Raw genomic sequence first — 16,079 nt, 5'->3', positions numbered from 1 at the left:
CACTGCTCCCCAAGTCACCAAGAATTGTTGTTGGATGGCCTTTGTGCTGTCCCTCTGCTAAAAAATGCAACTAACTGATGTGTTGGTCCAGCTAGATGCAAACTCCAGAGAAAATGCCTACACTATGTTGGTTCCTCAGTTATCGAATCTCCCAACAAGCAATGAATCCCCTGCTGGCCTTTAACTCCTCTTGTATGTTTTCTGATTGCCTAGAAGTACGCTCTTCCCTTTCTGTGCTGATGATTGAAGTGTGTTGCTACCCTTGACTACCTAAAACTCATGTAGAACAACCTCCTAGGGCGAGCACGGATGGTCCCCCGAAGTAGAGGTCTCACGTGAGAGATTCGTGGCTAAACAGTCGGTAGACTTGCTAAACAACAAAGCATACAAGTGAGTGTTTGTTTGCAAATGTAGAAGATGATCCAAAATGAGAGTTTATCCCTCATATTCCCTTGCGCCTCCTTCTCATGTGGGCCCCTCCATCCACCCATTCATTTTCTCTCCAAGCATATCGAATGGCCAAGTTCAAATTCCCCCATGTGGGCGGCCCCCACATCTCACTAGCTGCTAAATAAAGTCAAATTTGCCCCAAAGTTCCTAAGTCGAAGTGTGGGGTCCTCCTCCTAAGTCAAAATTGTGCCAAAAATGTGTAGCTACACCCTGTGACTAATGTTTGTGAAAAGGAACATGACATTCATCTAGCGTGTTGGGCATGATCCTTAGGTTGGAAAGAAGAAAGTTGTGTGAAATGAGTTTGACTTGCTGGCATGATATATGGGATGCAAACAGAGTTGATTAGAACTTTTGGAGATAAGTTTCTTTGAAATAAGTCTTTCATAGTAAGTACAATGTAACTAACTCTTGTAGCGGCTACAACCACCCTCCAAAATTTTTCCTTAGCTTCATTTTGGAGCCTCCCTACCGACCATCCTTAGCAACATGTCTTGCACTGTCAAGCACATCAACTTTAGTTGTTTCATAGAGTCTTGTCAACCTGTGCATGCAAGTTTGTTTCACCTCCTTCATGGGCTGCTTTCCAGACTTAGTGTTAGTTCTTGGTTGAGCAGCTCCCTTTGGGAATTGTGCAATTCTAGAGGGGAGCTAGCCTTCCCTCGAGAAATTGCACAAACCCAGCTGGGCTCCTGAATTGCGCAATTCTTCCTGACAGTCTTCCTCTAAAAAATTAGACAATTCATCCTAGGACAGCTGCTCAGCCCAGAAATTGCACAATTCTGGGAAGCAGTCATTTGCTGCTCCCAGAAATTGCGCAATCCCTTTGGGATAGCTAGCCCAGCAGCTAGTAGAAATTGCGCAAATCAGTCAGGCAGCTTGCTGGGCTCAGAAATTGCGCAATTCAGTTAGACAGGCTTCCTTGAGAAAATTGCGCAATCTGATCCAAGACAGCTGCTCAGCCCAGAAATTGTGCAATCCTGGGAGACAATCGCCTGTTCCTCCCAGAAATTGCGTAATCCCTTTGGGACAACCAGCTCTGGTAAGCCCAACAACAGCGCAGATTTTCATCCCAGGCTCGCAGACCGATGCATGTACGTCTAGGTTGACTGGTTCTCTCCGAGACCAAGTAAAACTGATTTGCATGCACACACTGCTTTTCCCAAGGCAGCGTGCAAAGGCATCCCTAGATTTAGGGATCTATTTTTAGCAGCTGGAGGTTAAATGGAAGGATTACTTCAGAAACCTCCCGCCAAGTGTCGCTTTTCCTATATTTGTGGCATGCGCGTCATAACCTTGATCTTATCAAAACTCATCAACCGGACGCTAGCTCCGACATCCCACATTGCATCTAGGAGTTGTCGGCACATTCAGCTCAGCTGTTTCGAGGTAAGCTCGCTTTTCATGTCTTGCGCTGCGTTTCTGTCGCTTTTTGTGTTTCGCTTTGTGTGAGTGTTGTTTGCTTGATTTCAGTGAGCGCTTGTTGTCGTTTTGATGTATGTTATCTTGTAGAAGCACCGTTTTAGTTTTCGTTCGCATCTCACTGTTGTCGCATGTATGACACTGTTTTTGCATCGATGGTCACTGTTGCAGTGACTCACTTTACACACATGCATGCTTTCTTGTTTTCTGAATCCTGCACTTACTGTTTGCATGCATAATCATTCACTCTTGTCTGCACTCATCTCATCACGCATTCAGACTTCTCATGTTTTCAGTCGCCCGTCGACCGATCTGGGCTGCCTTGGCCCGGACTGTGCCTTGCCCGGCTAGCACTGCGCATTTCCAGAAGCGAAGGCTCTGCCTTCCCTCCAGAAATTGCTCAAGTTTGGCCCAACACTGACCTCCACACTGGCATTGTGCAATTCTTGGAGGTAGTGTCCTACTGGCTCTAGAAACTACACAATGCAGTTTGCTGTTTGCATGTCACTGCTGATTGAAATTGCGCATGCCGCAGTTTCAGTCCTCAGCAGGCCAGGCTGGATTATGCACTGCGCAGTTCAAGCAGTCAGTCAGCGTCCTAACAACCCGAACTATGCCTTGCGTAATTTTGGCAGTCAGACTCCTGACCTCCCGACGGAAATTGCGCAACCTTCACGATCAATCACACAGGTATCTTGCAAGTCAGTCCTCAAGTTTGTTTTGGTTTTCGACTGACAGATTGCTTGTCATGAGTGTTGCTATCTCTCCAGGCATCACAGGTGTTCGTCTGTCTCTCAGCAGCATAAATACAATGGCCTTCAAGAAGGTAGAGTCAAAGGACACCGTTAAGAGCACAACGTGGGTTGCATCCAAGCAAGTGTCTATGAGCTTGCCTACCTATGAAGACATCAAGTTGTTCGTAGACAAGGACATCAAGATAATATGGCAGCAACATCACAACGAGCAGCACCATCAACAGCAGTAGAAGGTAGCACACCCGCACGCGACGAATGCAGGAGGAAGGTTGTTGACAACACAAAGGCAGAGCAAAGCTGCGAGTTCAAAGCAAATCCACTCATGACGAAAGCAGCTTTGGAGATTGAAGCTATGAGGTGATGGCGCGACATGAAGATCGCATGAAGGCAGAGAGAGAAACAGAGGAGTTGCATTTGCTAAAGCGACAACTCAAGGAAGAACAGGGGCTGCATAGACGAGAGAATGAGTTGCAGCAGGAACAGGTACAACATGGGGCGCAACATGCACAAACGGAAGAAACTACGCCCGTACAAGTTATAGATCCATCCCAGCAGCTGGGACGGAGCAGACAAGGTGAGCAGTGTTGTTGATCGCATGCAAGGGAATTCAACAACATGCATGTCATTGTGCAAAGACAAGAAGAAAGTCCGATTGGAGATGAACATGTACTTTGACAGGTTGATGCGCATGGTCACCAACACACACTTGGAGATCAACATAGACACTATGCATCAGTATGTTGTTGGTCCAGCCACACTCAAGGCGATGATGCACATTCTATCAAACGCGTTGGACAGAGGGGCCATATCAGTGTACCCAGATGCAACGGAGGCAAGTGTTCGCTTTCAGCAGGATGTCACCATTGAGTGCACGGACACCATCACGGATGACCAATCTTGGCGTCAGTTCGCCATCGTCGATCATCGCAAGGATGTCGAAGAGTTGGTCTTACCACAACGGTCTGAGTGTTAGTGATGTCTTGCATGGCTTGCTCAAGCCTATTTTGTCTCACATGGGTACGTGTGCAAATTGTATGTAACATCTTTTCAAGTGTCAATAGTTGAATGTAACTATCATAGAGTAGTTGAAGAGTAATGAGGGTAGGTGAGCAATCACAAAGGAGAATGTCAAGGGCCACCCCACCCTTTGCTATATGTAGTCCCTCATAACTCATTGTAGAGGCTTTTGGTCAGCCAAGCTTCCAATAGGAGTATCTTAGAGAAAGCTTGGACAATATTGTAATGAGCCTTGGCTTCTCCACTGTGCGGAGCTAGTATATGTTTTTGGAGGAGCAAGTGGCAGTGGTTGTAACGTTTTGCTGTCAAAACTAGTGGTTGGTCATGGTTGTATTGTATGATTGGAACTTTCACTTCTTAATATAATAGAGCCAGCATGTTTCATGCATATGTTGTATTGTATTTCAGCTATCTTGTTTACTCTAAATGATATATGTATCTGTTTGCTTACGCATGCATGTGTAGCTATTTTTTGTATATGTATGTATGAATCTTACTGAAATGTGTTGTTGGTTTAACCATCACTTCGGATTGCCAACTTATTTGCTTTCCATGTTGTGATGCATCTTTGCTCGTGTGTTCCCTTCTTAACTCCATGCTTTCACAGGTTTCCAAAGGGCGCACTCACCTCACCCTCCGTGTGTTAGAACCGTTCATGCACCTTCCTTGATTCGTTGCATATGTCACACCCTTGCTACCAACAGGGACATCTTACTTGCCTCTGCGCGCAACCGCAGTCAAGGCGATACTGCACGACCCACTGCTGGGACTCCTACACCAAACGGTCTGAGGTCTAGTTGGGACTTCTTACTGGGGAGATCCCCTGACATGTTGGCGGGTCCAGCACCGTCAACATTTTGGTGCTAGAAGGAGGGCTAGATGACAAACTGAGTCCTCACATCTGTTTTGAATCTCTGCATATTTATCATGACTAACTACAGAGTTTCTCCTTTGAAGTGTATGTCTTATGGAAACGACTTCGAAATATCAGAAGAGCTCTCGGATAACTTGTCACATAAAACATATGATGGTGGAGGCTATGTAGCCTTGGTTAGGCACGCGGTTGGCATTGTAGGCTCATGCGAAAGACATGGAATCTTTGAAGAATACATGACCTGCGCATTGTTCATCTACACGCTTCGAGGGCACCCATTGCACTGGTGTGCCACGCTGCCTGAAAAATCTATTCATTCTCTTGCTCATTTGGTTGCAGAGATAGACCGTGCTTTCAATCACTTTAACCGTAAAGCACTCGATAAAGAAATTATGAAATTACGAAAAGCACCCGATGAATCCGTTGAATAGTTTCACACACGCTTTTGTAATCTTGCATACCGATTTCCTGAAGATGAAATTGATTGGGAATTTCTCGATGGAATATTTGAGTATCTTCTTTACATATCCGAAAATCTGCAATTCTTGAAATCACTTGGATCCCGCTCAACACACTTCGGTGATGGAGTTGCGCAATCACAGGCGGGCAGAGTTGTTCTCGCAAGTGATTGTTCGCCTTCACCTCATCAAACAGCTCCGTCACTGCAGAGTGACGTGGGAGATTATGCACACACATCTGTTGAACTGTCACATCCTCCGACCCCACCTGCTCTTGATATCTGCGTAGATTTAGCTTGCAAGAATGTTGGTTGTCACGTGGATTTGTTCCCTCAACCTCTGTCCTCGCATTCTGTTGATCCTTCGGATTGTACTATCTTGTGTTCTTCCATTCCGGACTCCTCACCTGTTGTGAACAAGGATCAAGTTGTTGACGGAGTTGGTGTTATGCAGCCAACCTGCGCCATCATTCATGATGAGTGTGTGCGGGAATCTAAAGAAGAACTTGCGGTGAAGGATGACTCCCTTCGATCCGTGCCTCACCCGCTCTATCACAACATCCCTTGTGATTCTGCCACTACTGATTTCCCCTATGAAAACCCATTTCCGGATGTTTCTACTTACGATCGTTCATAGGACAAGTCGGATGTAAGTCTGTCATTACATTGTGGATATGACACATCTTCCTCTGAAAATCCGTCCAATATGTCATCTGTCATTCCAGAAAACATTGAGGGTGAACATCCTTGCTTCTCATCTACCCCTCTGCCTGATTCATCAAAACATGAGGATGTCGACAAACATCCTGAATTTTCTGATCTTGGTTGTCATGATCTCTCTACTTCTTCATCTAATCACGATGTTGATTCAATCGTTGTTAATTTGTCTAAGGCACTGGTCTACGATGATCTATTTGTTGACAAAGTCGAAACCCTGCAGATTGTCGAGGCACTTCAGCTTGAGTTGATGGTTATGTCAGGTCCTCGCTGTCCTGAGGTTGGTTTCACTTTTGATCAGGAAATTGTTGAAACACGCAAGGCTCCTCATCACTCTCTGCTTTGCATTCAAGATCAATCCAACACTCAGATTTCACTTCCTCCACTCGAACTACACGATCCCATCGCTCATGCATTGGAGGAATCTTACACAGTAAGCACACTTGCACAATGTAAGTGGTCTACCTTTCTCACGTTTGCTTGCATGTCATAGTCAAGAGAATGCATACACTCAACATCTGCACGCAGTGTAGCACAACACCATGGCAAGTCCACAGAGTGCATGTCATGTGCTTTCACTCATTTTTGTTCTGCGGATGCTTGTAAGCCCAGAGTGTGTCTGTCTTCATCGCTATATTTTTCATGCTTACTAGTTTGCGCAACTGCGATCTTCGCAAACCATGCCTTCACCAACATGGGTCATCCGATGCGTCGGTGGCTGCATTGGAAGTATCACTTCATGTGAGACGACCCATGCACTGTTAGCATAGGAGTAGGAGTAATGTTTGCTTCTTTCTTTGTGTGTTTGCTTGTTTGTTTGCTTACTCACTTTGCATACACATTTGCTTCTGCTTCTTGCTTTGCTTTTTGGTTTGTTTGCTTATTTATGTCCGTAGGTTAATTTCGCATGGATCGTGTAAGAACTTGTAAGAACTTGTTGTCTTCAGTCCATGATACATCAATGGAAAATACATACTCTTCGAAGTGAAGCTTGGTGAAAACACAACACTTGCGCGTGAACTAGTATCACATACTCTAGTTGGTTGGTTTTGGGTTAATCCTTGTCAGCTCAGTCAAGTAGAGTAAGGTGAGGGGGAAAACCTTAACAAGCACGTCAAAGGTATATAAAAACTACTCCTCTAAAGGAACAACCTCTTCTGCTCTAAATAAGTCGGGATCCCTCTTCTGCCTCTGAAATGAATAAGTGTTATGCACAGTTATGAAAAATAAAAATAAAATAAAAAAAAATGAAAATGAACAAGGCGAAAGAAGAGAAAGGCTTCCTGCGCAGAGAGGTGATGCAAGTAACTTCGCCGGGGTATTGACCAAGCTCGCTGGCAGCGGAGCGATGCTTATGTTCCTGCGTGACTCCGTCGAGGTACTATCCAGGCCTGTTGGCAGCGGAGCAACACCAGAGATGAAACTAAAACTCTGACGATCATATGACTTGTGCACCAATATTCCCCTCATCCCCAATTGAAACAGCTGTGTTGGCTTGGGTTGGAATGTGTGTCGACTGACCAAGAGTCTGGAAGATGCTACATCTTACAATTAAGAAAGTGTGGAAACCAAGACGAACAAAGAACTGAACAATACTTCCGGAGGTGTTAGACTTGCTTTTCACGAACAAGGTCCATTCAGAGAGTTGGAGTTCTACCAGTGTGTCGCGAAGTGTTGTAGTGGCTACAACCACCCTCCAAAATTTTGCTTTAGCTTCGTTTTAGAGCCTCCATACCGACCATCCTCAGCAACATGTCTTGCACTGTCAAGCACATCAGCTTCAGCTGTTTCATAGAGTCTTGTCAGCCTGTGCATGCAAGTTTGTTCCACCTCCTTCACACGCTACTTTCTAGGCTTAGTGTCAGTTGCTAGTTGAGCAGCTCCCTTTGGGAATTGCGCAATTCTAGAGGGGAACCAGCCTTCCCTCAAGAAATTGCGCAAACTTAGTCTTCCTCTCAAAAATTGCACAATTCTTCCTAACAGTCTTCCTCTCAAAAATTGCGCAATTCATTCCAGGACAACTGCTCAGCCTAGAAATTGCGCAATTCTGCGAAGAAGTCACCTGCTACTCCTAGAAATTGCGCAATCCCATTGGGACAGCCAACCTAGCAGCTAGCAGAAATTGCGCAAATCAGTCAGGCAACCTGCTGGGCTCAGAAATTGCGTAATTCAGTCAAATAGGCTTCCTTGAGAAAATTGCGCAATCTGACCGAGGACAGCTGCTCAGCCGAGAAATTGTGCGATGCCTTTGGGATAGCCAGCTCTGCTCAGCCCAGGAACAACGCAGATTTTCATTCCAGGCTCGCAGATCGATGCATGTGCCTTTTGGTTGATCGGTTTCCTTCGGGACTGAGTAAAACTGATTTGCATGCATGGACTGTTTTCCCAAGGCAACATGCAAAGGCATCCCTAGATTTAGGGATCTATTTTTAGTAGCTGGAGGTTACTTGTACGGATCATTTCAGGAACCTCCTGCCAAGTGTCGTTTTCCTAGATTTGTGGCATGCACGTCATAACCTCGATCTTATCAAAACTCATCAACCAGACGCTGCAGAGCTCATTCCTCACATCGACCTTGCAGCTCTGACATCCCACATTGCATCTAGGAGTCGTCGGCACATTCAACTCAGTTGTTTCAGGGTAAGCCCGCTTTTCATGTCTTGCGCTGTGTTTCTGTCACTTTTTGTGTTTCGCTTTATGTGAGTGCTGTCTGCTTGATTTCAGTGAGCACTTGTTGTCGTTTTGATGTATGTTAGCTTGTAGAAGCACCATTTCAGTTTTCATTCGCATCTCACTGCTATTGCATGCATGACACTGTTTTTGCAACAACGGTCGTTGTTGCGGCGACTCGCTTCACACACATGCATGCTTTCTCGTTTTCTGAATCTTGCACTTACTGTTTGCACACATAATCATTCACTCTTGTTTGCACTCATCTCATCACGCATTCATACTTCTCATGTTTTGAGTCGCCCATTGGCCGGTTTGGGGTGCCTTGGCCCGGACCATGCCTTGCTTGGCTAGCACTGCACATTTCCGGAAGCGAAGGCTCTGCCTTCCCTCTAGAAATTGCGCAAGTTTGGCCCAACACTGACCTCCAAGCTTGCATTGCGCAATTCTTGGAGGTAGTGTCCTGCTGGTCCCAGAAACTGCGCAATGCTGTTTGTTGGTTGCATGTCACTACTGACTGAAATTGTGTATTGCGCAGTTTTAGTCCTCAGCAGGCTAGGCTAGACTGTGCATTGCGCTGTTCTAGTAGTCAGTCAGCCTCCTGACAGCCCGCACTGTGCCTTGCGCAGTTTTGGCAGTCACTCTCCCGACCTCTCGGCATAAATTGTGCAACCTTCACGATCAATCACACAGGTATGTTGCAAGTCAATTCTCAAGTTTTTTTTGGTTTTGAACTGACAGATTGCTTGTCATGAGTGTTGCTATGTCTCTAGGCATCACAGGTGTTCGTCTGTCTCTTAACGGCACAAATACAATGGCCTTTAGGAGAGCAAAGTCAAAGGACACCATTAAGAGCACAACAGGGGTTGCAGCCAAGCAAGTGTCTATGAGCTTGACTACCTATGAAGACATCAAGTTGTTTGTAGACAAGGACATCAAGATAATATGGCAGCAACATCACAGCGAGCAACACCATTAGCCGCAGCAGAAGGCAGCACACCCGCACGCGACGAATGCAGGAGGAAGGTTGTTGACAACACAGAGGCGGAGCATAGTTGTGAGTTCAAAGCAAATCCACTTGTGACGAAAGCAGCGTTGGAGATTGAAGCTATGAGGTGACGACGCGACATGAAGATCGCGTGAAGGCAGAGAGAGAAATAGAGAAGGAGTTGCATGTGCTGAAGCGGCAACTCAAGGAAGAACAGGAGTTGCACAGACAAGAGAATGAGTTGCAGCAGGAATAGGTACAACAGGGGGCGCAACATGCATAAACAGATGAAACTGCGCTCGTATAAGTTGTAGATCCATCCTAGCCACTGGCACGGAGCATACAAGGTGAGCAGTGTTGTTGATCGCATGCAAGGGAATTCAGCAACATGCATGTCATTGTGCGCACGTATGCGATCCCACCCATATGGCACACTCACCGAGGCGAAGACAAGAAGCAAGTCCGACTGGCGCTGAACATGTACTTCGACAAGTTGAAGCACATGGTCACCAACACACACTTGGAGATCAGAACAGACACTATGCATCAGTGTGTTGTTGGTCTAGCCACACCCAAGGCGATGATGCGCATGCTATCAAACGAGTTGGATAGAGGGGCCATATCAATGTACCCGGATGCAACAAAGGCAAGAGTTCGCTTTCAACAGGATGTCACCATTGAGCGCACGGACACCATCACGGACGACCAAGCTTGGCATTAGTTCGCCACCGTCGATCATCGCAAGGATGTCGAAGAGTTGGTCTTACCACAATGGTCCGAGTGTTAGTGATGTCTTGCATGGCTTGCTCAAGCCTATTTTGTCTCACATGGGTACATGTGCAGATTGTATGTAACATCTTGTCAAGTGGAAGTTCAAGTGTTGATAGTTGAATGTAACAGTCATAGAGTAGTTGAAGAGTCATGAGGGTAGGTGGGCAATCACAAAGGAGAATGTCAAGAGCCACCCCACCCTTTGCTATATATAGTCCCCCATAACTCATTGTAGAGGCTTTGGTCAGCCAATCTTCCAATAGGAGTATCTTAGAGAAAGCTTGGATAGTATTGTAACGAGCCTTGGCTTCTCCACTGTGCAGAGTTAGTATATCTCTTTGGAGGAGCAGGCGGTAGTCACTGTAACATTCCGCTGTCAGAACTAGTGGTTGTTCATGGTTGTATTGTATGACTAGAACTTTCACTTCTTAATATAATAGAGCCAACATGTTTCATGCATATCTCGTGTTGTATTTAAGCTATCTTGTTTCCTCTAAATGATATATGTATCTATTTGCTTAAGCATGCATGTGTGGCTATTTTTTGTATATGTATGTATGAATCTTACTGAAATGTTGTGTTGGTTTAACCATCACTTTGGATTGCTAGCTTACTTGCCTTCCATGTTGTGATGCATCTTTGCTCGTGTGTTCACTTCTTAACTCTGTGCTTTCACAGGTTTCCAAGGGGCTCACTCGCCTCACCCTTCGTGTGCTAGAACCGTTCATGCACCTTCCTTGACTTGCTTTTTATGTCACATCCTTGCTACCAACAGGGACATCTTACTTGCCTCTGCGCGCAACCGCGGTCAAGACAATACTACACAACCCATTGCTGGGAGTTCTACACCAAATGGTCTGAGGTCTAGTTGGGACTTCTTACTGGGGAGATCCCCTGACATGTTGGCAGGTCCAGCACCGTCAACGCTAACATATATCTAGTCCATTTTATTTAGCTAGAAGATAGTTTCAAAGTGGCCATATGACATGAAAGCCTGATTTGAAGAGACAGGGCATGGTCTAATAGCAATGGTATACTCATTATCATATGCTTGTTGTATAATTAGATTAAATCTAACGCAGTAGAAAAGTGAAATATAAGGTGGATAGTTAGTTGCACATAGCACTGCAGAATTTAGTCTATTTGAATTACCTTGTGTACTTTTAAAGTCAGGGTGCTTGGATAGTTGGATCTCTATTAGATATTGGCCAACAAACATAGACTTGCGAAACAGACTTGACAGATGGGATTTATGCTCAATGTGGGAAAAAGGAAGATATCAAGCAGATTTTTTGGGACTGCATTTGTGAAGCAGTTGTGGAACGAGATTCAATAGGCATTCTAGGACATCTATTATAGACATGTTCACTGGAGAGGCTCTTTTTGGTATATATATGATTATATATGAAGGTGATTTAGAGCTTTGGTTTGGTTTTTGGTGTTAAGCAAGAGCACTGCAATATGAATATCTGTTGCTTTATGGCTGATTCAACAACAGTTTTTCACTAAGCTTCACCTTCTTGGAAAATATTTCACATCAACTAACCTAGGGATTCAATTAGAGCTGCTCAGTGTAGAGAGGAAAGGAAAGTCTTTGCATAGTTTCTGGCTAAGCTCCATCTTTTGGGAAATATTTCACATCAACTAACGTAGAGATTCAAATGGAGCTTCTCAGTGTAGAGAGAGAAGGAAAGTCTTTGCCATGCACCTAATTGTGGTTTTATTGATTTTGTATAATCACTAGTACACGACTTTACTTTTCCAAAGTGGAAAAAAAGAAAATGTGGTGGTACATAATATACATGATTAAACTGCAAAATGGTGCTAAGAATTATTCATAATTACCTCAAAACGGTCATAGAGAGTTATTTTTGCATTAGTTTCTTTTGAGAAGAAGATGCTTATTCAGAAGAAAATGACGGTGAAATTTAATGGAATTACAACCTATGGTCTTATTATTATGCATGGGAATTAAATGCCTAGTGAAAATCCTGAAGTGTCAAACCGAAACTCATTTCTGATATCCATTTCATGTCTAATTCATTGCTTTATATCTCAAATTTTCCTGAACTTTGCTATTTTCTGCTCAAAAAATTGCTCTTTGTGCTCATTTTTTTCCATGGGATTATTTTTATAGGTATTGTTGGTCGCATCTCTCCCAGGACATGGGCTGCAGTGGAGACATTCTTAACATCAATAGCAAGTGGACAGTATGAAACAATGGCTGTTTCCCTGATTCAAATGGGTGCCACAAATAATGATATAGATGTTAGAAGTTTTGCACTTGACTTGGAAAAGATATTTTCGTCAATACAAGTATGTATGCATGTCTTTTGAACCAGTGTTTTAGTGTAAAAAAATCAATCAACATGTTTTTGATTGAAATTCATTGTTGTCACTCTTCACAGTGAATCACTGTAAAGGACCTATTTTCTTGTATGTTTAAGACCATATACCTGCATTGTTGAATGCAAAGCCATAAGCCTCGTTACTTTTAGTAGTCATAAAGGATTGAATTTGTAAGTTATTTTGTGTCAAATCCCTTGTAGAACATGGGTGGGACTACTGCAAATCGATTCCAAACACCAAAACTCCAGAGGCCAGAGTTGGTGATGGGACTTGCTTTTATATTGCTTGTATCCTCCTACACTACGGGCATAGGTGTTAAATTATCAGAGACCTGCTCCTACATCTTGTCATAGCTGGCATACCTTAATGTATTGATCACCAAAAAGTATGAAGTCCAGTCAACATGTTAAATATGGTTTTAATATCTTGCGGCCCAAGTGCTCAAGTTTTCTCATTGCATATTCAAATTCCAAATAAGTATGGAACTATGGGAATTGGCACTGTAATAGCATTTCACGTATTTAACTAAGAAATTCTAATGCTCAGTGTTTGAAGTTGGGTTCATGACAATTATTTATCTAATTTTTGCATATGTTTTCAAAGCATTTGTCTAACTTTAGTTATCACAACTTTAGGATGCTGTTTCTCATACTTTTCCTGTTCCTGTACTTCACATACCTTCCATATCTTGTAAGTTACCAAGTATGGATTTAACACCTTGCTCTCAAGGTTTGTGAAGCCTCTGTATAATCAATAGAGTTTTCACCTGGGGTCGTAGTTGAATTTGCAATAAGCCAAAATGTGACTATTGTTTAGTGTATGAAAGATGGCAATTTGTATTGATATGACATCTTCAATTTCTTTCTTTACTTTTACTGTGTCTAACTGTCGCATAACCAACAATCTTTGTTTGGTGTCCTTGTCCTGGTCCATATCTAGGAGCAGTGACAGATGGATTAATGATCAAGTATGGTCTGCCAAATTGTTTCTTTCCATAGTCTTCTAAATTATTATATTCCTTGATAATCCTTGCAATATAGTAGAAAACAAACATTCAAACTTGACATCTCCAAGAGATAGTGCATCTGTGTTTGATTATTCTGACTGTCGATTCTCTGCTTCTGTCAAACACCTATTTTGTTATTGTATATCCCCATGTATAGCTGAAATTGTGCATGAATTTACGATAATATTTCAAGTTGGCAGAGAAAGGTCTTGAATTTTACATGAATATATGCTGATAATTTGTCACTGTCATTGACTGGAGTGTTAGTTTTTGTAGTATCGAAGGTGTTCTAATCCCGAAACTGTGTGGAGAGGCTAAAACACAGGAGTTCTCCATAACCCATAAATCGTTTCTGGAAATTCCAACTAGAAGTGTCTCAATTAGATTATTAGCCTATTTTTAAATATTTCCTAAGTCTAAACTTAGGAAAATGGGTTAATTAATCAGAGTTAATTGAGATAAGATGTGAATCATCTAGAAACTCACACGGATCGACTCCAATATGATCTTGTTCTTTTATTAGGTTTTAATCTTGGCCGTTGGAGGTCCAAGAGAAGATTATAAGAAGTCGATGGGTAGATGGAGAAAACACACCAATAGTTCGAGTTCCTTGGCAGATCGAGCTATCCAACTATAGAGGTCCAACAAGGAAGAAGAGCTCGAGCCGGAAGGGCTGTAGGTGTCAGAGGGCAGGGACAATGCAGCCAAAGGAAGATTTTCCAAATTTGGCGAGTACTTTGCAGAGAAGTTGAAATTTCTCTAGGAAGTTGCGCAGAGGCTTTAGAGGCCAATTCGATTTGCTGAAATAAGAAGACATTTTCAGTTCTAGAGGTCGGGCAAAGGTTCTAGAGGGCCGGAGAAGCATTTTCCCAGTTAGTAGCAGGTAGGACGACTTGATTTTGAATTGTTCCGAGCAGAGCGGGTGCAGGCAGCACTAGTGTGGGCAGCACGAGTTCGGGTTGAGTGTGTAGCAGTCTGCGGCAAGGTGACGTAGAAGTTGCACAGGGCAAGGTGGACGACTTGATTTTCAGTGGCATTCAAGTGTTGGGATTGCTCAAAGTGAGGGTAATTTCCCTCAAGATATTTTTTCTAGTATTTTTCTTTGCAGGATTGCCAGTGTTCGACATCTAGATTGTACTCAGATTATTTCACGGTTGCTTAACATTAAAAGCCCTCAGCCGCTGCACTGGTTTTCTCAAGTTGGGTTTTTCTGCGGACAATTTTCCAAAAATAATTATGTCGATTTTATGTGTGTGCTAGTATTTCTCATTTTCCAACGCTATTATTTTTTGTAGTTTTGTTTGTGAAGGGTGCAATGTGATTTATTCAGTATTTTTTGTAGCAAATAAATTGTTAAATATTAACAATTAGGAGAATAATTTCCAGTTGTTACAATAGGATTTCAATGGTCATTGACAATATTAGCCAATTTCTTGCTACATTTTCATACTTGGTTCTTGTTACCCACCAAAAGTAGGTAACCCATAGGAGAAAATTTGTCTCCTCATTTGTCAGTCAACCAACCAACAACCCTATGATGGCCAACAAATAACTTTAAATCAAAGCTCGTTATGCTTCGGTCAGTTCTCTCTCCCATTTGGCATGCTTCTTGAAGGAAGGTGGTTCATCTATTGGAAGGGTACATTAACCATTTTTGTAATCTTGTGCTTTCATTTAATGTTTTGGGGCATATTAATATGGATCACAGGACAAGATAGAAGATTGACTACCCTTGATTGTACCCTTGTTCCCATGCTTCACTTAGTAGGTTATTGTTTTCCCCTAATTCAATGTGTCTACCCATAAGGTCCTTCCTTTAAGAGGGGCACTAATAAGAGGCATTGATTGAAGTATGCATAATGGGTACTCATTGGATGTGGAATTTAATTCCGCATCCAACGAGTGTCTACACTTGAAATTTGAGTAAACCTATAAAGAGATAAGCCAAAAAATACAATAAAAAAAGTAGTTTTCTTCTTTTCCCTCCAAAATTCATAACTCTTATTTTATTATTTTAACTATTATTTTAATGTTTTTCCTTAGGAGGCCACTTTTAGTCTAAAATTTCCTCTTATGTCAATTTAAACTCGTTCCCCACCATGTACTGTTTAAATTTGGCCAATGCATGCATGATGACCAACATCTCCTTATCATATATTGAGTAATGTTGCTCATATTCTCTGAGTTTGCAGCGCTCAAAAGCAATGGGATAGTTAATTTGCATCAATGCGGCTCCTATCCCTGTCCTCAATGCATCACACTCAAGCACAAATGGCTGAGTGAAGTCTGGTAATGCTAGCACAAGACATGAACTCATCACTTGTTTCATGATTCATCCTCTCAATGGTTGTTTGTGCCTCCTCTGTCCAGCAAAAAGCTCCCTTCTTAGTGAGGTCTGTAAGAGATGTTGTCAGTTGCAAGTACCCCTTAACAAACTTCCTGTAATATGTGCAAAGACCTAGGAAGCTTTTTTAGTTTCGTCACATTCTTTGGGGTAGGCCACTCGATGATTGCCCCAATTTTCTCCTAGTGTACTTGGACCTCGTTCTCCCCTATCACATGCCCCAAATAAAGCATCTCGGTCATACCAAACTCACATTTGG

The 16,079-nt window shown here is 43.0% G+C and overlaps 1 protein-coding gene across 2 annotated transcripts in view; it reads left to right on the top strand.

Moving 5' to 3' along the window:
* The window catches only part of LOC149157997 (Protein kinase superfamily protein), a 349,830-nt gene that overhangs the window by 232,035 nt on the left and 101,716 nt on the right, over window positions 1-16,079 (top strand). For both annotated transcript variants that reach the window (XM_089436081.1, XM_089436080.1), the window contains exon 9: window positions 12,259-12,437. In XM_089436081.1, the coding sequence (XP_089292207.1) occupies window positions 12,259-12,437 (179 nt within the window). The remainder of the gene's footprint in view (window positions 1-12,258; window positions 12,438-16,079) is intronic.

The sequence above is a fragment of the Pinus tabuliformis genome, chromosome 5_2 (genome assembly GCF_031772625.1).
Source record: "Pinus tabuliformis cultivar Carrire ecotype Pingquan chromosome 5_2, CPIR1, whole genome shotgun sequence".
NCBI classification, from domain to species: Eukaryota; Viridiplantae; Streptophyta; class Pinopsida; order Pinales; family Pinaceae; genus Pinus; species Pinus tabuliformis.
Note: the sequence above shows the minus strand (reverse complement) of the source record. Positions and strands in the feature narration are given on the sequence as shown.